The 24,794-nt window shown below is 42.0% G+C and overlaps 1 protein-coding gene across 4 annotated transcripts in view; it reads left to right on the forward strand.

Moving 5' to 3' along the window:
• Positions 1-24,794, forward strand: part of LOC141164357 (RUN and FYVE domain-containing protein 1-like) — a 496,863-nt gene that overhangs the window by 247,282 nt on the left and 224,787 nt on the right. For all 4 annotated transcript variants that reach the window (XM_073649492.1, XM_073649493.1, XM_073649491.1 and 1 more), the window contains one exon: positions 24,569-24,736. In XM_073649492.1, the coding sequence (XP_073505593.1) occupies positions 24,569-24,736 (168 nt within the window). The remainder of the gene's footprint in view (positions 1-24,568; positions 24,737-24,794) is intronic.

Raw genomic sequence — 24,794 nt, forward strand, 5'->3', positions numbered from 1 at the left:
GATATATGAGCAGTGTGTGTACTATCTGTATAATATGTAAGTGGTGTGTGCTGTAAGCATCTGATATATGAGCAGTGTGTGTACTATCTGTATAATATGTAAGTGGTGTGTGCTGTAAGCATCTGATATATGAACAGTGTGTGTACTATCTGTATAATATGTAAGTGGTGTGTGCTGTAAGCATCAGATATATGAACAGTGTGTGTACTATCTGTATAATATGTAAGTGGTGTGTGCTGCAAGCATCAGATATATGAGCAGTGTGTGTACTATCTGTATAATATGTAAGTGATGTGTGCTGTAAGCATCAGATATATGAGCAGTGTGTGTACTATCTGTATAATATGTAAGTGGTGTGTGCTGTAAGCATCTGATATATGAACAGTGTGTGTACTATCTGTATAATATGTAAGTGGTGTGTGCTGCATGCATCTGATATATGAACAGTGTGTGTACTATCTATATAATATGTAAGTGGTGTGTGCTGTAAGCATCTGATATATGAACAGTGTGTGTACTATCTGTATAATATGTAAGTGGTGTGTGCTGTAAGCATCAGATATATGAGCAGTGTGTGTACTATCTGTATAATATGTAAGTGGTGTGTGCTGAAAGCATCTGATATATGAACAGTGTGTGTACTATCTGTATAATATGTAAGTGGTGTGTGCTGCATGCATCTGATATATGAACAGTGTGTGTACTATCTGTATAATATGTAAGTAGTGTGTGCTGTAAGCATCTGATATATGAGCAGTGTGTGTACTATCTGTATAATATGTAAGTGGTGTGTGCTGTAAGCTTCTGATATATGAACAGTGTGTGTACTATCTGTATAATATGTAAGTGGTGTGTGCTGCAGGCATCTGATATATGAGCAGTGTGTGTACTATCTGTATAATATGTAAGTGGTGTGTGCTGCAGGCATCTGATATATGAGCAGTGTGTGTACTATCTGTATAATATGTAAGTGGTGTGTGCTGTAAGCATCTGATATATGAGCAGTGTGTGTACTATCTGTATAATATGTAAGTGGTGTGTGCTGTAAGCATCTGATATATGAACAGTGTGTGTACTATCTGTATAATATGTAAGTGGTGTGTGCTGCATGCATCTGATATATGAGCAGTGTGTGTACTATCTGTATAATATGTAAGTGGTGTGTGCTGTAAGAATCAGATATATGAGCAGTGTGTGTACTATCTGTATAATATGTAAGTGGTGTGTGCTGTAAGCATCTGATATATGAGCAGTGTGTGTACTATCTGTATAATATGTAAGTGGTGTGTGCTGTAAGCATCTGATATATGAACAGTGTGTGTACTATCTGTATAATATGTAAGTGGTGTGTGCTGTAAGCATCTGATATATGAGCAGTGTGTGTACTATCTATGTAATATGTAAGTGGTGTGTGCTGCAGGCATCTGATATATGAGCAGTGTGTGTACTCTCTGTATAATATGTAAGTGGTGTGTGCTGTAAGCATCTGATATATGAGCAGTGTGTGTACTATCTGTATAATATGTAAGTGGTGTGTGCTGCAAGCATCTGATATATGAGCAGTGTGTGTACTATCTGTATAATATGTAAGTGGTGTGTGCTGTAAGCTTCTGATATATGAGCAGTGTGTGTACTATCTGTATAATATGTAAGTGGTGTGTGCTGCAAGCATCTGATATATGAGCAGTGTGTGTACTATCTGTATAATATGTAAGTGGTGTGTGCTGCATGCATCTGATATATGAGCAGTGTGTGTACTATCTGTATAATATGTAAGTGGTGTGTGCTGTAAGCTTCTGATATATGAGCAGTGTGTGTACTATCTGTATAATATGTAAGTGGTGTGTGCTGCATGCATCTGATATATGAGCAGTGTGTGTACTATCTGTATAATATGTAAGTGGTGTGTGCTGTAAGCATCTGATATATGAACAGTGTGTGTACTATCTGTATAATATGTAAGTGGTGTGTGCTGCATGCATCTGATATATGAGCAGTGTGTGTACTATCTGTATAATATGTAAGTGGTGTGTGCTGCATGCATCTGATATATGAGCAGTGTGTGTACTATCTGTATAATATGTAAGTGGTGTGTGCTGTAAGCATCTGATATATGAACAGTGTGTGTACTATCTGTATAATATGTAAGTGGTGTGTGCTGTAAGCATCTGATATATGAACAGTGTGTGTACTATCTGTATAATATGTAAGTGGTGTGTGCTGTAAGCATCTGATATATGAACAGTGTGTGTACTATCTGTATAATATGTAAGTGGTGTGTGCTGTAAGCATCTGATATATGAACAGTGTGTGTACTATCTGTATAATATGTAAGTGGTGTGTGCTGTAAGCTTCTGATATATGAACAGTGTGTGTACTATCTGTATAATATGTAAGTGGTGTGTGCTGTAAGCATCTGATATATGAGCAGTGTGTGTACTATCTGTATAATATGTAAGTGGTGTGTGCTGCATGCATCTGATATATGAGCAGTGTGTGTACTATCTGTATAATATGTAAGTGGTGTGTGCTGCATGCATCAGATATATGAACAGTGTGTGTACTATCTGTATAATATGTAAGTGGTGTGTGCTGTAAGCATCTGATATATGAGCAGTGTGTACTATCTGTATAATATGTAAGTGGTGTGTGCTGTAAGCATCTGATATATGAGCAGTGTGTACTATCTGTATAATATGTAAGTGGTGTGTGCTGTAAGCATCTGATATATGAGCAGTGTGTGTACTATCTGTATAATATGTAAGTGGTGTGTGCTGCAAGCATCTGATATATGAGCAGTGTGTGTAGTATCTGTATAATATGTAAGTGGTGTGTGCTGTAAGCATCTGATATATGAGCAGTGTGTGTACTATCTGTATAATATGTAAGTGGTGTGTGCTGCAAGCATCTGATATATGAGCAGTGTGTGTACTATCTGTATAATATGTAAGTGGTGTGTGCTGTAAGCATCAGATATATGAGCAGTGTGTGTACTATCTGTATAATATGTAAGTGGTGTGTGCTGCAAGCATCTGATATATGAGCAGTGTGTGTACTATCTGTATAATATGTAAGTGGTGTGTGCTGTAAGCATCTGATATATGAGCAGTGTGTGTACTATCTGTATAATATGTAAGTGGTGTGTGCTGCAAGCATCTGATATATGAGCAGTGTGTGTACTATCTGTATAATATGTAAGTGGTGTGTGCTGTAAGCATCTGATATATGAGCAGTGTGTGTACTATCTGTATAATATGTAAGTGGTGTGTGCTGTAAGCATCTGATATATGAACAGTGTGTGTACTATCTGTATAATATGTAAGTGGTGTGTGCTGTAAGCATCAGATATATGAACAGTGTGTGTACTATCTGTATAATATGTAAGTGGTGTGTGCTGCAGGCATCTGATATATGAGCAGTGTGTGTACTATCTGTATAATATGTAAGTGGTGTGTGCTGTAAGCTTCTGATATATGAGCAGTGTGTGTACTATCTGTATAATATGTAAGTGGTGTGTGCTGCATGCATCTGATATATGAGCAGTGTGTGTACTATCTGTATAATATGTAAGTGGTGTGTGCTGCATGCATCTGATATATGAGCAGTGTGTGTACTATCTGTATAATATGTAAGTGGTGTGTGCTGTAAGCATCTGATATATGAGCAGTGTGTGTACTATCTGTATAATATGTAAGTGGTGTGTGCTGTAAGCATCTGATATATGAGCAGTGTGTGTACTATCTGTATAATATGTAAGTGGTGTGTGCTGCATGCATCTGATATATGAGCAGTGTGTGTACTATCTGTATAATATGTAAGTGGTGTGTGCTGTAAGCATCTGATATATGAACAGTGTGTGTACTATCTGTATAATATGTAAGTGGTGTGTGCTGCATGCATCTGATATATGAGCAGTGTGTGTACTATCTGTATAATATGTAAGTGGTGTGTGCTGTAAGCATCTGATATATGAGCAGTGTGTACTATCTGTATAATATGTAAGTGGTGTGTGCTGTAAGCATCTGATATATGAACAGTGTGTGTACTATCTGTATAATATGTAAGTGGTGTGTGCTGTAAGCATCTGATATATGAGCAGTGTGTGTACTATCTGTATAATATGTAAGTGGTGTGTGCTGTAAGCTTCTGATATATGAGCAGTGTGTGTACTATCTGTATAATATGTAAGTGGTGTGTGCTGCATGCATCTGATATATGAGCAGTGTGTGTACTATCTGTATAATATGTAAGTGGTGTGTGCTGCATGCATCTGATATATGAGCAGTGTGTGTACTCTCTGTATAATATGTAAGTGGTGTGTGCTGCATGCATCAGATATATGAGCAGTGTGTGTACTATCTGTATAATATGTAAGTGGTGTGTGCTGTAAGCATCTGATATATGAGCAGTGTGTGTACTATCTGTATAATATGTAAGTGGTGTGTGCTGTAAGCATCTGATATATGAGCAGTGTGTGTACTATCTGTATAATATGTAAGTGGTGTGTGCTGTAAGCATCTGATATATGAGCAGTGTGTGTACTATCTGTATAATATGTAAGTGGTGTGTGCTGTAAGCATCTGATATATGAGCAGTGTGTGTACTATCTGTATAATATGTAAGTGGTGTGTGCTGTAAGCATCTGATATATGAGCAGTGTGTGTACTATCTGTATAATATGTAAGTGGTGTGTGCTGTAAGCATCTGATATATGAACAGTGTGTGTACTATCTGTATAATATGTAAGTGGTGTGTGCTGCAAGCATCAGATATATGAGCAGTGTGTGTACTATCTGTATAATATGTAAGTGGTGTGTGCTGTAAGCATCAGATATATGAGCAGTGTGTGTACTATCTGTATAATATGTAAGTGGTGTGTGCTGCATGCATCTGATATATGAGCAGTGTGTGTACTATCTGTATAATATGTAAGTGGTGTGTGCTGCATGCATCTGATATATGAGCAGTGTGTGTACTATCTGTATAATATGTAAGTGGTGTGTGCTGTAAGCATCTGATATATGAACAGTGTGTGTACTATCTGTATAATATGTAAGTGGTGTGTGCTGCATGCATCTGATATATGAGCAGTGTGTGTACTATCTGTATAATATGTAAGTGGTGTGTGCTGTAAGCATCTGATATATGAGCAGTGTGTGTACTATCTGTATAATATGTAAGTGGTGTGTGCTGCATGCATCAGATATATGAGCAGTGTGTGTACTATCTGTATAATATGTAAGTGGTGTGTGCTGTAAGCATCTGATATATGAGCAGTGTGTGTACTATCTGTATAATATGTAAGTGGTGTGTGCTGTAAGCATCTGATATATGAGCAGTGTGTGTACTATCTGTATAATATGTAAGTGGTGTGTGCTGTAAGCATCTGATATATGAGCAGTGTGTGTACTATCTGTATAATATGTAAGTGGTGTGTGCTGTAAGCATCTGATATATGAACAGTGTGTGTACTATCTGTATAATATGTAAGTGGTGTGTGCTGCAAGCATCAGATATATGAGCAGTGTGTGTACTATCTGTATAATATGTAAGTGGTGTGTGCTGTAAGCATCAGATATATGAGCAGTGTGTGTACTATCTGTATAATATGTAAGTGGTGTGTGCTGTAAGCATCTGATATATGAGCAGTGTGTGTACTATCTGTATAATATGTAAGTGGTGTGTGCTGCATGCATCAGATATATGAGCAGTGTGTGTACTATCTGTATAATATGTAAGTGGTGTGTGCTGTAAGCATCTGATATATGAGCAGTGTGTGTACTATCTGTATAATATGTAAGTGGTGTGTGCTGCAGGCATCTGATATATGAACAGTGTGTGTACTATCTGTATAATATGTAAGTGGTGTGTGCTGTAAGCATCTGATATATGAGCAGTGTGTGTACTATCTGTATAATATGTAAGTGGTGTGTGCTGTAAGCATCTGATATATGAGCAGTGTGTGTACTATCTGTATAATATGTAAGTGGTGTGTGCTGCATGCATCTGATATATGAGCAGTGTGTGTACTATCTGTATAATATGTAAGTGGTGTGTGCTGTAAGCATCTGATATATGAGCAGTGTGTGTACTATCTGTATAATATGTAAGTGGTGTGTGCTGCATGCATCAGATATATGAGCAGTGTGTGTACTATCTGTATAATATGTAAGTGGTGTGTGCTGTAAGCATCTGATATATGAGCAGTGTGTGTACTATCTGTATAATATGTAAGTGGTGTGTGCTGTAAGCATCTGATATATGAGCAGTGTGTGTACTATCTGTATAATATGTAAGTGGTGTGTGCTGTAAGCATCTGATATATGAGCAGTGTGTGTACTATCTGTATAATATGTAAGTGGTGTGTGCTGTAAGCATCTGATATATGAACAGTGTGTGTACTATCTGTATAATATGTAAGTGGTGTGTGCTGCAAGCATCAGATATATGAGCAGTGTGTGTACTATCTGTATAATATGTAAGTGGTGTGTGCTGTAAGCATCAGATATATGAGCAGTGTGTGTACTATCTGTATAATATGTAAGTGGTGTGTGCTGTAAGCATCTGATATATGAGCAGTGTGTGTACTATCTGTATAATATGTAAGTGGTGTGTGCTGCATGCATCAGATATATGAGCAGTGTGTGTACTATCTGTATAATATGTAAGTGGTGTGTGCTGTAAGCATCTGATATATGAGCAGTGTGTGTACTATCTGTATAATATGTAAGTGGTGTGTGCTGCAGGCATCTGATATATGAACAGTGTGTGTACTATCTGTATAATATGTAAGTGGTGTGTGCTGTAAGCATCAGATATATGAACAGTGTGTGTACTATCTGTATAATATGTAAGTGGTGTGTGCTGCAGGCATCTGATATATGAACAGTGTGTGTACTATCTGTATAATATGTAAGTGGTGTGTGCTGCAGGCATCTGATATATGAGCAGTGTGTGTACTATCTGTATAATATGTAAGTGGTGTGTGCTGTAAGCATCTGATATATGAGCAGTGTGTGTACTATCTGTATAATATGTAAGTGGTGTGTGCTGCAGGCATCTGATATATGAACAGTGTGTGTACTATCTGTATAATATGTAAGTGGTGTGTGCTGTAAGCATCAGATATATGAACAGTGTGTGTACTATCTGTATAATATGTAAGTGGTGTGTGCTGCAAGCATCAGATATATGAGCAGTGTGTGTACTATCTGTATAATATGTAAGTGATGTGTGCTGTAAGCATCAGATATATGAGCAGTGTGTGTACTATCTGTATAATATGTAAGTGGTGTGTGCTGTAAGCATCTGATATATGAACAGTGTGTGTACTATCTGTATAATATGTAAGTGGTGTGTGCTGCATGCATCTGATATATGAACAGTGTGTGTACTATCTATATAATATGTAAGTGGTGTGTGCTGTAAGCATCTGATATATGAACAGTGTGTGTACTATCTGTATAATATGTAAGTGGTGTGTGCTGTAAGCATCAGATATATGAGCAGTGTGTGTACTATCTGTATAATATGTAAGTGGTGTGTGCTGAAAGCATCTGATATATGAACAGTGTGTGTACTATCTGTATAATATGTAAGTGGTGTGTGCTGCATGCATCTGATATATGAACAGTGTGTGTACTATCTGTATAATATGTAAGTAGTGTGTGCTGTAAGCATCTGATATATGAGCAGTGTGTGTACTATCTGTATAATATGTAAGTGGTGTGTGCTGTAAGCTTCTGATATATGAACAGTGTGTGTACTATCTGTATAATATGTAAGTGGTGTGTGCTGCAGGCATCTGATATATGAGCAGTGTGTGTACTATCTGTATAATATGTAAGTGGTGTGTGCTGCAGGCATCTGATATATGAGCAGTGTGTGTACTATCTGTATAATATGTAAGTGGTGTGTGCTGTAAGCATCTGATATATGAGCAGTGTGTGTACTATCTGTATAATATGTAAGTGGTGTGTGCTGTAAGCATCTGATATATGAACAGTGTGTGTACTATCTGTATAATATGTAAGTGGTGTGTGCTGCATGCATCTGATATATGAGCAGTGTGTGTACTATCTGTATAATATGTAAGTGGTGTGTGCTGTAAGAATCAGATATATGAGCAGTGTGTGTACTATCTGTATAATATGTAAGTGGTGTGTGCTGTAAGCATCTGATATATGAGCAGTGTGTGTACTATCTGTATAATATGTAAGTGGTGTGTGCTGTAAGCATCTGATATATGAACAGTGTGTGTACTATCTGTATAATATGTAAGTGGTGTGTGCTGTAAGCATCTGATATATGAGCAGTGTGTGTACTATCTATGTAATATGTAAGTGGTGTGTGCTGCAAGCATCTGATATATGAGCAGTGTGTGTACTATCTGTATAATATGTAAGTGGTGTGTGCTGTAAGCTTCTGATATATGAGCAGTGTGTGTACTATCTGTATAATATGTAAGTGGTGTGTGCTGCATGCATCTGATATATGAGCAGTGTGTGTACTATCTGTATAATATGTAAGTGGTGTGTGCTGTAAGCATCTGATATATGAACAGTGTGTGTACTATCTGTATAATATGTAAGTGGTGTGTGCTGTAAGCATCTGATATATGAACAGTGTGTGTACTATCTGTATAATATGTAAGTGGTGTGTGCTGTAAGCATCTGATATATGAGCAGTGTGTGTACTATCTGTATAATATGTAAGTGGTGTGTGCTGTAAGCTTCTGATATATGAGCAGTGTGTGTACTATCTGTATAATATGTAAGTGGTGTGTGCTGCATGCATCTGATATATGAGCAGTGTGTGTACTATCTGTATAATATGTAAGTGGTGTGTGCTGCATGCATCTGATATATGAGCAGTGTGTGTGCTGCATGCATCTGATATATGAGCAGTGTGTGTACTATCTGTATAATATGTAAGTGGTGTGTGCTGTAAGCATCTGATATATGAGCAGTGTGTGTACTATCTGTATAATATGTAAGTGGTGTGTGCTGTAAGCATCTGATATATGAGCAGTGTGTGTACTATCTGTATAATATGTAAGTGGTGTGTGCTGTAAGCATCTGATATATGAGCAGTGTGTGTACTATCTGTATAATATGTAAGTGGTGTGTGCTGTAAGCATCTGATATATGAGCAGTGTGTGTACTATCTGTATAATATGTAAGTGGTGTGTGCTGTAAGCATCTGATATATGAACAGTGTGTGTACTATCTGTATAATATGTAAGTGGTGTGTGCTGCAAGCATCAGATATATGAGCAGTGTGTGTACTATCTGTATAATATGTAAGTGGTGTGTGCTGTAAGCATCAGATATATGAGCAGTGTGTGTACTATGTATAATATGTAAGTGGTGTGTGCTGCATGCATCTGATATATGAGCAGTGTGTGTACTATCTGTATAATATGTAAGTGGTGTGTGCTGCATGCATCTGATATATGAGCAGTGTGTGTACTATCTGTATAATATGTAAGTGGTGTGTGCTGTAAGCATCTGATATATGAACAGTGTGTGTACTATCTGTATAATATGTAAGTGGTGTGTGCTGCATGCATCTGATATATGAGCAGTGTGTGTACTATCTGTATAATATGTAAGTGGTGTGTGCTGTAAGCATCTGATATATGAGCAGTGTGTGTACTATCTGTATAATATGTAAGTGGTGTGTGCTGCATGCATCAGATATATGAGCAGTGTGTGTACTATCTGTATAATATGTAAGTGGTGTGTGCTGTAAGCATCTGATATATGAGCAGTGTGTGTACTCTCTGTATAATATGTAAGTGGTGTGTGCTGTAAGCATCTGATATATGAGCAGTGTGTGTACTATCTGTATAATATGTAAGTGGTGTGTGCTGCAAGCATCAGATATATGAGCAGTGTGTGTACTATCTGTATAATATGTAAGTGGTGTGTGCTGTAAGCATCAGATATATGAGCAGTGTGTGTACTATCTGTATAATATGTAAGTGGTGTGTGCTGTAAGCATCTGATATATGAGCAGTGTGTGTACTATCTGTATAATATGTAAGTGGTGTGTGCTGCATGCATCAGATATATGAGCAGTGTGTGTACTATCTGTATAATATGTAAGTGGTGTGTGCTGTAAGCATCTGATATATGAACAGTGTGTGTACTATCTGTATAATATGTAAGTGGTGTGTGCTGTAAGCATCAGATATATGAACAGTGTATGTACTATCTGTATAATATGTAAGTGGTGTGTGCTGTAAGCATCAGATATATGAGCAGTGTGTGTACTATCTGTATAATATGTAAGTGGTGTGTGCTGTAAGCATCTGATATATGAACAGTGTGTGTACTATCTGTATAATATGTAAGTGGTGTGTGCTGCATGCATCTGATATATGAACAGTGTGTGTACTATCTATATAATATGTAAGTGGTGTGTGCTGCAAGCATCAGATATATGAGCAGTGTGTGTACTATCTGTATAATATGTAAGTGGTGTGTGCTGTAAGCATCAGATATATGAGCAGTGTGTGTACTATCTGTATAATATGTAAGTGGTGTGTGCTGCATGCATCTGATATATGAGCAGTGTGTGTACTATCTGTATAATATGTAAGTGGTGTGTGCTGCATGCATCTGATATATGAGCAGTGTGTGTACTATCTGTATAATATGTAAGTGGTGTGTGCTGTAAGCATCTGATATATGAGCAGTGTGTGTACTATCTGTATAATATGTAAGTGGTGTGTGCTGCATGCATCAGATATATGAGCAGTGTGTGTACTATCTGTATAATATGTAAGTGGTGTGTGCTGTAAGCATCTGATATATGAACAGTGTGTGTACTATCTGTATAATATGTAAGTGGTGTGTGCTGTAAGCATCAGATATATGAACAGTGTGTGTACTATCTGTATAATATGTAAGTGGTGTGTGCTGCAAGCATCAGATATATGAGCAGTGTGTGTACTATCTGTATAATATGTAAGTGATGTGTGCTGTAAGCATCAGATATATGAGCAGTGTGTGTACTATCTGTATAATGTGTAAGTGGTGTGTGCTGTAAGCATCTGATATATGAACAGTGTGTGTACTCTCTGTATAATATGTAAGTGGTGTGTGCTGCATGCATCTGATATATGAACAGTGTGTGTACTATCTATATAATATGTAAGTGGTGTGTGCTGTAAGCATCTGATATATGAACAGTGTGTGTACTCTCTGTATAATATGTAAGTGGTGTGTGCTGCATGCATCTGATATATGAACAGTGTGTGTACTATCTATATAATATGTAAGTGGTGTGTGCTGTAAGCATCTGATATATGAGCAGTGTGTGTACTATCTGTATAATATGTAAGTGGTGTGTGCTGTAAGCATCTGATATATGAACAGTGTGTGTACTCTCTGTATAATATGTAAGTGGTGTGTGCTGCATGCATCTGATATATGAACAGTGTGTGTACTATCTATATAATATGTAAGTGGTGTGTGCTGTAAGCATCTGATATATGAACAGTGTGTGTACTATCTGTATAATATGTAAGTGGTGTGTGCTGAAAGCATCTGATATATGAACAGTGTGTGTACTATCTGTATAATATGTAAGTGGTGTGTGCTGCATGCATCTGATATATGAACAGTGTGTGTACTATCTGTATAATATGTAAGTAGTGTGTGCTGTAAGCTTCTGATATATGAACAGTGTGTGTACTATCTGTATAATATGTAAGTGGTGTGTGCTGCATGCATCTGATATATGAGCAGTGTGTGTACTATCTGTATAATATGTAAGTGGTGTGTGCTGTAAGCATCTGATATATGAGCAGTGTGTGTACTATCTGTATAATATGTAAGTGGTGTGTGCTGTAAGCATCTGATATATGAGCAGTGTGTGTACTGTCTGTATAATATGTAAGTGGTGTGTGCTGCATGCATCTGATATATGAACAGTGTGTGTACTATCTGTATAATATGTAAGTGGTGTGTGCTGTATGCATCTGATATATGAGCAGTGTGTGTACTATCTGTATAATATGTAAGTGGTGTGTGCTGCAGGCATCTGATATATGAGCAGTGTGTGTACTATCTGTATAATATGTAAGTGGTGTGTTCTGTAAGCATCTGATATATGAGCAGTGTGTGTACTATCTGTATAATATGTAAGTGGTGTGTGCTGTAAGCATCTGATATATGAACAGTGTGTGTACTATCTGTATAATATGTAAGTGGTGTGTGCTGCAAGCATCTGATATATGAGCAGTGTGTGTACTATCTGTATAATATGTAAGTGGTGTGTGCTGTAAGCATCTGATATATGAGCAGTGTGTGTACTATCTGTATAATATGTAAGTGGTGTGTGCTGTAAGCATCTGATATATGAACAGTGTGTGTACTATCTGTATAATATGTAAGTGGTGTGTGCTGTAAGCATCTGATATATGAGCAGTGTGTGTACTATCTGTATAATATGTAAGTGGTGTGTGCTGTAAGCATCTGATATATGAACAGTGTGTGTACTCTCTGTATAATATGTAAGTGGTGTGTGCTGCAAGCATTTGATATATGAGCAGTGTGTGTACTATCTGTATAATATGTAAGTGGTGTGTGCTGCAGGCATCAGATATATGAGCAGTGTGTGTACTATCTGTATAATATGTAAGTGGTGTGTGCTGCAGGCATCAGATATATGAGCAGTGTGTGTACTATCTGTATAATATGTAAGTAGTGTGTGCTGCATGCATCTGATATATGAGCAGTGTGTGTACTATCTGTATAATATGTAAGTGGTGTGTGCTGTAAGCATCTGATATATGAGCAGTGTGTGTACTATCTGTATAATATGTAAGTGGTGTGTGCTGTAAGCATCAGATATATGAGCAGTGTGTGTACTATCTGTATAATATGTAAGTGGTGTGTGCTGAAAGCATCTGATATATGAGCAGTGTGTGTACTATCTGTATAATATGTAAGTGGTGTGTGCTGCAGGCATCTGATATATGAGCAGTGTGTGTACTATCTGTATAATATGTAAGTGGTGTGTGCTGTAAGCATCAGATATATGAACAGTGTGTGTACTATCTGTATAATATGTAAGTAGTGTGTGCTGCATGCATCTGATATATGAGCAGTGTGTGTACTATCTGTATAATATGTAAGTGGTGTGTGCTGCAGGCATCTGATATATGAGCAGTGTGTGTACAATCTGTATAATATGTAAGTGGTGTGTGCTGTAAGCATCTGATATATGAGCAGTGTGTGTACTATCTGTATAATATGTAAGTGGTATGTGCTGCAGGCATCTGATATATGAACAGTGTGTGTACTATCTGTATAATATGTAAGTGGTGTGTGCTGTAAGCATCTGATATATGAACAGTGTGTGTACTATCTGTATAATATGTAAGTGGTGTGTGCTGTAAGCATCTGATATATGAACAGTGTGTGTACTATCTGTATAATATGTAAGTGGTGTGTGCTGCATGCATCAGATATATGAGCAGTGTGTGTACTATCTGTATAATATGTAAGTGGTGTGTGCTGTAAGCATCTGATATATGAGCAGTGTGTGTACTATCTGTATAATATGTAAGTGGTGTGTGCTGTAAGCATCTGATATATGAGCAGTGTGTGTACTATCTGTATAATATGTAAGTGGTGTGTGCTGTAAGCATCTGATATATGAACAGTGTGTGTACTATCTGTATAATATGTAAGTGGTGTGTGCTGCAGGCATCTGATATATGAGCAGTGTGTGTACTATCTGTATAATATGTAAGTGGTGTGTGCTGTAAGCATCTGATATATGAGCAGTGTGTGTACTATCTGTATAATATGTAAGTGGTGTGTGCTGCAGGCATCTGATATATGAGCAGTGTATGTACTATCTGTATAATATGTAAGTGGTGTGTGCTGCAGGCATCTGATATATGAGCAGTGTGTGTACTATCTGTATAATATGTAAGTGGTGTGTGCTGCAGGCATCTGATATATGAGCAGTGTGTGTACTATCTGTATAATATGTAAGTGGTGTGTGCTGTAAGCATCTGATATATGAGCAGTGTGTGTACTATCTGTATAATATGTAAGTGGTGTGTGCTGCAGGCATCTGATATATGAGCAGTGTGTGTACTATCTGTATAATATGTAAGTGGTGTGTGCTGTAAGCATCAGATATATGAGCAGTGTGTGTACTATCTGTATAATATGTAAGTGGTGTGTGCTGCATGCATCAGATATATGAGCAGTGTGTGTACTATCTGTATAATATGTAAGTGGTGTGTGCTGTAAGCATCTGATATATGAGCAGTGTGTGTACTATCTGTATAATATGTAAGTGGTGTGTGCTGTAAGCATCTGATATATGAGCAGTGTGTGTACTATCTGTATAATATGTAAGTGGTGTGTGCTGTAAGCATCTGATATATGAACAGTGTGTGTACTATCTGTATAATATGTAAGTGGTGTGTGCTGCAGGCATCTGATATATGAGCAGTGTGTGTACTATCTGTATAATATGTAAGTGGTGTGTGCTGTAAGCATCTGATATATGAGCAGTGTGTGTACTATCTGTATAATATGTAAGTGGTGTGTGCTGCAGGCATCTGATATATGAGCAGTGTATGTACTATCTGTATAATATGTAAGTGGTGTGTGCTGCAGGCATCTGATATATGAGCAGTGTGTGTACTATCTGTATAATATGTAAGTGGTGTGTGCTGCAGGCATCTGATATATGAGCAGTGTGTGTACTATCTGTATAATATGTAAGTGGTGTGTGCTGTAAGCATCTGATATATGAGCAGTGTGTGTACTATCTGTATAATATGTAAGTGGTGTGTGCTGCAGGCATCTGATATATGAGCAGTGTGTGTACTATCTGTATAATATGTAAGTGGTGTGTGCTGTAAGCATCAGATATATGAGCAGTGTGTGTACTATCTGTATAATATGTAAGTGGTGTGTGCTGTAAGCATCAGATATATGAACAGTGTGTGTACTATCTGTATAATATGTAAGTAGTGTGTGCTGCAAGCATCTGATATATGAGCAGTGTGTGTACTCTCTGTATAATATGTAAGTGGTGTGTGCTGCAAGCATCTGATATATGACCAGTGTGTGTACTGTAGCGCTGGCGTCCCTGCCCTCTGCTAGGCAGGGACGCTGCTCCCCTCACCGCTCTGCTGTCAGCGTGCGCTCCTTCCCGGCGTCCTCTCCCCGCTCTGCTGTCAGCGCGCGCTCCGTCCCGGCGTCCTCCTCCTGCTCTGCTCTCAGCGCGCGCTCCTTCCCGGCCCCTGTGCTTAGGGCGCGCTCCCCTCCTCTTAAAGGGGCCGCGCGCGCCGCCCTAAAGTGTCTTCATCATATATAAGGCACCTCCTCCAAAATGGAGGTGCCCGAGCAATGTTGTTTGCACCTGTGTCTCACCTGTGCTTCAGCCATCAGGTCCCGTTGCCAGTTACCTGCCAGTTACCTGCCAGTTACCTGCCTGATTCCTGCCTGAATACTTGTTACCTGTCTGCCAGTCTGAGGTCCGACGGTCTGCCTTACTACTCCTGTCAGTCTGTCTAAAGGACCAGCCTGCCCGCTCACCTGGGAGCGCATATCAGCTACCTGCCTGCTTGCCTGAGGTCCGACGGTCTGCCTTACTACTCCGGTCAGTCTGTCTATGGACCAGCTTGCCCGCTCACCTGGGAGCGCTTCTCCGTTACCTGCCTGCTTGCCAGCCCGGAGGCTCCGTTGTCACGTGCTGTGACCACCAGCTATCTCAGAGACTCTTGCCCGCTCACCTGGGAGCGCATCTCCGTTACCTGCCTGCTTGCCAGCCCGGAGGTCCCGTTGTCACGTGCGGTGACCACCAGCTATTCCAGAGACTCTTGCCCGCTCACCTGGGAGCGCTTCTCCGTTACCTGCCTGCCTGCCAGCCCGGAGGCTCCGCCGTCACGTGCCGTGACCACCTGCTATTCCAGAGACTCTCGCTTGCTCACCTGGGAGCACACATCTACCATCTGCCTGCTAGCCTACCCGGAGGCTCTGCCATCACAGGTCGTACCTACCCCTTACCCAGAGACTGCCCTGATCACTTGCCGTAACTCCCTGTCCGTTCACCCAGAGACTGCCACCCGCTCCCTTACAAGGGCCGCCCCCTTGTATAGTAGCTCAGAGGTTCCGCCTCCCGGACATGTTACAGTTTGCTCGGGCCATGGAACCCGGTGGCACCCAAGCTCCCTCGCTCACGGACCTGTGTCATGAACTGTCCCGTCAAAGGTCCCAACAGGAGTCCATCCTGGGTCACCTGCGGAATGTCAATACTCGCCTGGACACTCTGACAACACCACCTGCAACCACGGCCAGTACCATGGTATCCTTTTCCGGACCCCGGCTCTCTGCACCTCCTCGCTTCGGAGGCGACTCCGTCCTGGCTCGGGGCTTCATAAATCAGTGCACCCTGCATTTTGAACTATTGTCCCACCAGTTTAACTCCGACCGAGCCAAAATTGCATTCATCATGTCCCATCTCACCGGGGAGGCTCTGGCCTGGCTGAATCCTCTATGGGAGAGAGGAGACCCCCTGGTGTCCGACTTGCCTGCCTTTCTCACGGCTTTCCGGAAAGCCTTCGACGAACCCGGACGGAGGACCTCATCCGCATCATCTCTGCTACGCCTCCGTCAGGGAAGCCTCACCGTGGGTCAATATGCCATACGGTTCCGTACCCTTGCCTCGGAGCTGGCCTGGGATAACGAAGCTCTGGTATCCGTCTTCTGGGAGGGTCTGTCCGGCCGTATTAAAGATGAACTTGCTGGTCGGGACATTCCTACCACTCTCGATGACCTAATAACTCTTGCCACCCGGATTGACCTACGGTTCCAGGAGCGTGCCAAAGAGGTCACCCGTGAAAAGGGGTTTCCACGTCTGGTTCCTACTTTTCTGAAACCCGTCACTCCTTCCGTTTCTCCCCAGGTACACTCTCCTGAGCCTATGCAGGTCGACCAGACCAAGATGGTCAAATCCCGTCAGGACTTACGCCGTGCCGAGGGGAGCTGCTTCTACTGTGGCAGTAAGGAGCATCGGATCCGTGCCTGCCCGGAGAGGTCGGGAGAACGCCTGTGTCTAGGTTCGCTCAGAGGGGTCGATCTAGACAAAAATAAATCCTCTCCATCCCTGCTGCTGTCAGTCTCAATCATCTGCGGGGAGAATCGTTATTCCGAACTAGCCCAACTTGACTCTGGAGCAGCCGGAAATCTTATTTCACAGTCCCTGGTGGAGAAATACCGCATCCCCACCAAACCTCTGGCTGTACCCTTGTCTGTTGTTGCCGTGGATGGGGGCCTCTTATCTCGCCCCATCCAATTCATCACCGAATCCATTACTCTGCAGGTGGGTATGCTGCATTCAGAGAGTATCTCCCTTCACGTTCTGCCTGGACTCTCTCACGCCCTCTTGCTAGGCCTGCCTTGGCTCCAGAGACATGCACCCGTGCTTGACTGGCAAACCGGAGAAGTCCTTCGCTGGGGACAAGACTGTCATAAAACCTGCCTGGTTCCCGTCCATTCCGTCCGTCCCTCTCCTATCCCAGCTAATCTACCTGGACTTCCGATTCCTTATTGGTCTTGTGCTGATGTCTTTGATATGGAGGAGGCAGAGACATTACCACCTCATAGACCATGTGACTGCCCCATCGATCCCGCCAGAGTAATGCAGGTGGCTCCCGTGAGTCTAAATTGTCTCCCTCCTGGTAAGACGTTCGTATCGGTACCTGATCGGGAGAGGATCCTACACTGGGGTCATTCGTCTAAACTAGCTGGCCACGCCGGTCAGAAAAAGACCCTCCAGCTTATTACCCGGCACTACTGGTGGCCTAACCTGCACAAGGATGTTATGGACTTTGTTTCTGCCTGTGTGTCCTGCGCCCGCAACAAAGTTCCGAGACACCTGTCGGCCGGCCGCCTTCTTCCTCTGCCAGTACCTGCTGCCCCCTGGCAGCATATAGCGATGGACTTCATAACTGATCTGCCCGTCTCTGCCGGTTGTACGGTCATTTGGGTGGTCGCTGACCGCTTTTCCAAGATGGCTCACTTCATTCCCCTGCCAGGTCTTCCGTCTGCACCCGAGCTGGCTAAAGTCTTTATCCGCCACATCTTCCGTCTTCATGGCCTGCCCCGTCACATCGTGTCGGATCGAGGAGTACAGTTCACTTCTCGTTTCTGGAGAGCCACTTGTAAATTGCTAGACGTCACTCTGGACTTCTCCTCCGCTTACCACCCACAGTCTAATGGTCAAGTGGAGCGGATCAATCAGAACCTGACCAGTTACCTCCGGCACTTCGTTAATGCTCACCATTCTGACTGGGTGGATCTCCTGCCATGGGCCGAATTCTCGTACAACAATCACGAGAGCGAGTCTTCCTCCATATGGGAGAGTACCCGGTCCGCACTCCTTCTGTCATCCGAGCGTATGAAAAGACACGCTGACAAAGGACGTCTGGATCCTCCTCAATTCCGTCCTGGGGATAAAGTCTGGCTCTCGTCCAAATATGTCCGGCTCAAGATCCCTTCCTATAAGTTAGGGCCTCGGTTCATCGGCCCACTGGAGGTCATCAGTCAGATCAACCCGGTGGCCTATAAATTCAAACTCCCTGCCAACTTACGGATCCCTAACTCCTTCCATGTATCTCTCCTCAAACCTGTGGTACTTAACTCTTTTTCTAAGTCTACAGGTACGCCTCTTGCTCCGGTTTCTGCTGAGGACGAGTTTGAGGTAGAGAACATTCTTGCCACCAAAAGGGTAAGAGGAAAGACCTTTTTCTTGGTAGATTGGAAGGGGTTTGGTCCTGAGGAGAGAACGTGGGAGCCCCGGGAGAACATCCATGCCCCTCTCATCCTAGCTAAATTTCTGTCTGGCCTAAAAAAGGGGGGGCCTAAAGGGGGGGGTACTGTAGCGCTGGCGTCCCTGCCCTCTGCTAGGCAGGGACGCTGCTCCCCTCACCGCTCTGCTGTCAGCGCGCGCTCCGTCCCGGCGTCCTCTCCCCGCTCTGCTGTCAGCGCGCGCTCCGTCCCGGCGTCCTCCTCCTGCTCTGCTCTCAGCGCGCGCTCCTTCCCGGCCCCTGTGCTTAGGGCGCGCGCGCTCCCCTCCTCTTAAAGGGGCCGCGCGCGCCGCCCTAAAGTGTCCCCGGCCAATGGCCGGAGGACTTCATCATATATAAGGCACCTCCTCCAAAATGGAGGTGCCCGAGCAATGTTGTTTGCACCTGTGTCTCACCTGTGCTTCAGCCCTCAGGTCCCGTTGCCAGTTACCTGCCAGTTACCTGCCTGATTCCTGCCTGAATACTTGTTACCTGTCTGCCAGTCTGAGGTCCGACGGTCTGCCTTACTACTCCTGTCAGTCTGTCTAAAGGACCAGCCTGCCCGCTCACCTGGGAGCGCATATCAGCTACCTGCCTGCTTGCCTGAGGTCCGACGGTCTGCCTTACTACTCCGGTCAGTCTGTCTATGGACCAGCTTGCCCGCTCACCTGGGAGCGCTTCTCCGTTACCTGCCTGCTTGCCAGCCCGGAGGCTCCGTTGTCACGTGCTGTGACCACCAGCTATCTCAGAGACTCTTGCCCGCTCACCTGGGAGCGCATCTCCGTTACCTGCCTGCTTGCCAGCCCGGAGGTCCCGTTGTCACGTGCGGTGACCACCAGCTATTCCAGAGACTCTTGCCCGCTCACCTGGGAGCGCTTCTCCGTTACCTGCCTGCCTGCCAGCCCGGAGGCTCCGCCGTCACGTGCCGTGACCACCTGCTATTCCAGAGACTCTCGCTTGCTCACCTGGGAGCACACATCTACCATCTGCCTGCTAGCCTACCCGGAGGCTCTGCCATCACAGGTCGTACCTACCCCTTACCCAGAGACTGCCCTGATCACTTGCCGTAACTCCCTGTCCGTTCACCCAGAGACTGCCACCCGCTCCCTTACAAGGGCCGCCCCCTTGTATAGTAGCTCAGAGGTTCCGCCTCCCGGACCCGTTACATGTACTATCTGTATAATATGTAAGTGGTGTGTGCTGTAAGCATCTGATATATGAGCAGTGTGTGTACTATCTGGATAATATGTAAGTGGTGTGTGCTGCAAGCATCTGATATATGAACAGTGTGTGTACTATCTGTATAATATGTAAGTGGTGTGTGCTGTATGCATCTGATATATGAGCAGTGTGTGTACTATCTGTATAATATGTAAGTGGTGTGTGCTGTAAGCATCTGATATATGAGCAGTGTGTGTACTATCTGTATAATATGTAAGTGTTGTGTGCTGCATGCATCTGATATATGAGCAGTGTGTGTACTATCTGTATAATATGTAAGTGGTGTGTGCTGCATGCATCTGATATATGAGCAGTGTGTGTACTATCTGTATAATATGTAAGTGGTGTGTGCTGTAAGCATCTGATATATGAGCAGTGTGTGTACTATCTGTATAATATGTAAGTGGTGTGTGCTGTAAGCATCTGATATATGAACAGTGTGTGTACTATCTGTATAATATGTAAGTGTTGTGTGCTGTAAGCATCTGATATATGAGCAGTGTGTGTACTATCTGTATAATATGTAAGTGGTGTGTGCTGTAAGCATCTGATATATGAGCAGTGTGTGTACTATCTGTATAATATGTAAGTGGTGTGTGCTGCATGCATCTGATATATGAGCAGTGTGTGTACTATCTGTATAATATGTAAGTGGTGTGTGCTGTAAGCATCAGATATATGAACAGTGTGTGTACTATCTGTATAATATGTAAGTGGTGTGTGCTGCATGCATCTGATATATGAGCAGTGTGTGTACTATCTGTATAATATGTAAGTGGTGTGTGCTGAAAGCATCTGATATATGAACAGTGTGTGTACTATCTGTATAATATGTAAGTGGTGTGTGCTGCATGCATCTGATATATGAGCAGTGTGTGTACTATCTGTATAATATGTAAGTGGTGTGTGCTGTAAGCATCTGATATATGAGCAGTGTGTGTACTATCTGTATAATATGTAAGTGGTGTGTGCTGCATGCATCTGATATATGAGCAGTGTGTGTACTATCTGTATAATATGTAAGTGGTGTGTGCTGCATGCATCTGATATATGAGCAGTGTGTGTACTATCTGTATAATATGTAAGTGGTGTGTGCTGTAAGCATCTGATATATGAGCAGTGTGTGTACTATCTGTATAATATGTAAGTGGTGTGTGCTGTAAGCATCTGATATATGAACAGTGTGTGTACTATCTGTATAATATGTAAGTGGTGTGTGCTGCATGCATCTGATATATGAGCAGTGTGTGTACTATCTGTATAATATGTAAGTGGTGTGTGCTGCATGCATCTGATATATGAACAGTGTGTGTACTATCTGTATAATATGTAAGTGGTGTGTGCTGTAAGCATCTGATATATGAGCAGTGTGTGTACTATCTGTATAATATGTAAGTGGTGTGTGCTGCATGCATCAGATATGTGAAGTGTGTTTGTGTGTGTGTACTACTTGTCTAATATCATAGAATGTTAAGGCCCCGTCACACTTAGCTACGCTACAGCGTTCCCGACAACGATACGACCTGTCAGGGATCGTTGCTGCGTGGCTATGTGGTCGCTGGTGAGCTGTCAAACAGGCAGGCTCACCAACGATCAGGGGAGCAGCGACATCGTGGAAAGAATCTTTCCACGATGTCCTGCTCCTGGTTACGAGCCTGCTGAAGCAGGAGCAGGCTGGTAACCATAATAAACAGCAGGTTACTAGGGGCACACATGCACTTAGTAACCCGCTGTTTATCATGCTTACCACTCTGCTGCTGGTCCCGCTGGTCACACACAGCGATGTATGCTGACCATCGGGAGGGCAAAGACCAAAAAATGTACAGGACATTCTGCAGCGATCAGCGACCTCACAGCAGGGGCCTGATCGTTGGAAAGTGTCACACATAGCGACATCGCTGGTGAGGTCGCTGTTGCGTCACCAAAACCGTGACTCAGCACCGATCTCGCTAGCGATCTTGCTATGTGAGACGGGGGCTTTAGAGTTTGAAGAGACCTCCAGGGTCATTGTGTCCAACCCCCTTATCAATGCAGGATTCACTAAACCATCACAGACAGATCAGTCCACCCTCTATTCAAAGACTTCCTTTGAAGGAAAATTGGCCACTTTTTGTGGCAGCCTGTTCCACTCATTGATAGCCCTCACTGTCAAAAAGTTTTTCTATTATCTAAACTGTGACTCCTCCCTTTTAGTTTCATTCCGTTGCTTCTCATTTTCCGTGTGCAAATTAGAATATGTATGATCCCTCTATACTGTGACAGCCCTTCAGAAATTTGTAGACATCTATTAAGTCTCCTCTTAACCTTCTTTTTGTAAGCTAAACATTCCCAGATCCTTTAACCGTTCCTCGTAGAACATCGTTTGCAGTACACTCACCATCCTAGTAGCTTTTCTCTCAACTTGATCCAGTTTTTCAAAGTCTTTTTTAAAAATGTGGTACCCAGAACTGTTCACAGTTTTCCAGATGAGGTCTGACCAAGGAGGAGTAGAGGGGAACAATTACTTCACGTGATCTAGACTGTATGCTTCTCTTAATACATCCTAGAACTGTGTTTGCCTTTTTTGCTGCTGCATCACACTGTTGAATCATTTGCAGCCTGTGATCTATTAGTATACCCAAGTCTTTTTCATTTGTGTGATTGCTTAGTTCTATTCCTCCCATTTTGTAGATGTCATATTCGTTTTTTTGCCTGTAGAATCTTGCATTTTTCCCTGTTAAATACCATTCTATTAGTCGCTGCCCATTGTTCAAGCTTAACTAGATCCATCTGTATCCTTTGTCTGTCTTCTCTAGTGTTAGCTATCCCTCCTAGCTTTGAACTGTCTGCAGATTTGATTACTGCTTTTTTCAGTCTATAAGCCACACTTTATTTCCCCCAAATTTGGGAGGAAAAAGTGGGATGCATCTTATAGTCTGAATGTACCTGTTATAGTCCGAATGCTCACTGTGGTGCGGGTCATCAGCAGCGGCGATGGAGCAGGGTCGCGCAGCGGGTCTGTCGGCACCGCCATTAATACACTATGGCCGCACTAGACAGGAGGAAGTGAGCGTTCTCCTGTCCAGATTACACGCTGCAGTGAGGTTACAAAGAGGCATCTGATTCTGAGACTGTTCTTTCATGACCTATTGTACTTCACTATAGCAGTAAAATATACTTTTAGCTACAATTTTTTTTATTTTCACAAGGCTAACAGGAGAAAATTGACCCCAAAATTTGTTGTTCAATTTCTCCTAAGTACACGGATACCCTATATGGGGAGGAAAACTACTGTTTGGTTGCACGGCAGGGCTCGGAAGGGAAGGAGTGACGGTTTGGAACGTAGACTTTGATGTCATGGTCTGCGGGCATCATGTCGCATTTGTAAAGCCACTGGTGTGCCTAAACAGTAGAAACCTCCCACAAGTGACCCCATTTTGGAAACTACATAACTCAAGCATTTTATCCAGGGGTATAGTGATAGTCATATGGAAAATTTTCATTTTTTTCACGTAATTTTAGCCTCAAATTTGCAATTTTCACAATGGATAATTGGTGAAAATGAACCCTCATAATTTGTTACGCAATTTCTTCCGAATGCAATACTGCATTTGTTGTCAAAATCTTCTGCTTGGGCACATGGCAGGGCTAGGAAAGGAATGAGCGCTGTTTGTCTGCAATAGATTGTGAATGCCATGTCGCATTTGGAGAGCCCCTGACATGCAAAAACAGCAGAAACTCCCCACAAGTGACCCCATTTTGAAAAGTAGACCCTTCAATGATTTCATCTAGGGATGTATTACTCATTTTAACCTACAGGTGATTCTCAAAACTTTATAACATTTAGATGTGAGAACAAAAAATATATTTTTTTTTCATTAAAATAGTGTTTTACAACAAATTTATAATTTACACAAGGAGTAATGGGAGAAATTGGACCCCACAATTTTTTATGCAATTTCTTTCAATGTGGCTGTACACTATATGAGGTTGTACTCTACTGTTTGAGAACATGACGGGAATCTGATGGTGAAGGAGTGCTACTTGGCTTTTAGAATGCAGATTACATTTGAATAGATTGTGGGTGCCATTAGCCAAGCATTGTTGTGTTGTTATGGCACCTCAGAGGCTTGGCTAATATTGTTGTGAAGCCAATCAGCAGCCTCTAATTAGCTGCAGCTCATCTATATTACTTCAGGGAGGTTGTTACCTCTGAGAAAATGGTGAGGGCTGCTGTCAAACAGTGGCCACTGATTGATTGAGGCAGGTACATGACACAATAATGTCCCATCCCTGCTAGTATGGAAAGGTACCGATGTGGGAGGTGAATGAATTGTTTTTGTTATTGTGGTCTTAAATTGATTATGCTGGTGCTGTCCCAATACTAGAAAATGCCTTTTAAAAAATCATTTTTAAATATAGTAGACAAGTTTTTGTTTATTTTTTTTATCCTCAGAAAATTCTTTAAATCCTTTAAATCTGTAATGCATACTCATAATTGTCTCAATTTACAACACTGACACTGTTATATATTGTTAGGATTTAGAAAAGGAGCTAGATTTGCAACTTGGAATGAAGACTGAAATGGAGATGGCTATGAAACTTCTTGAAAAGGATATCCATGAAAAGCAGGATACACTTGTAGTCTTACGGAAGCAACTGGATGATGTAAAATCCATTAATCTTCAAATGTGCCAAAAAGTCAAGGTAAATAACTTTTTACACACCATATTATCCTTCAGTTATGCCATTTGCCACTAAATTA

This window comes from Phyllobates terribilis, unplaced genomic scaffold, assembly GCF_046119375.1.
Source record: "Phyllobates terribilis strain yellow unplaced genomic scaffold, ASM4611937v1 Scaffold_10__3_contigs__length_209671492, whole genome shotgun sequence".
Taxonomy (NCBI): Eukaryota; Metazoa; Chordata; class Amphibia; order Anura; family Dendrobatidae; genus Phyllobates; species Phyllobates terribilis.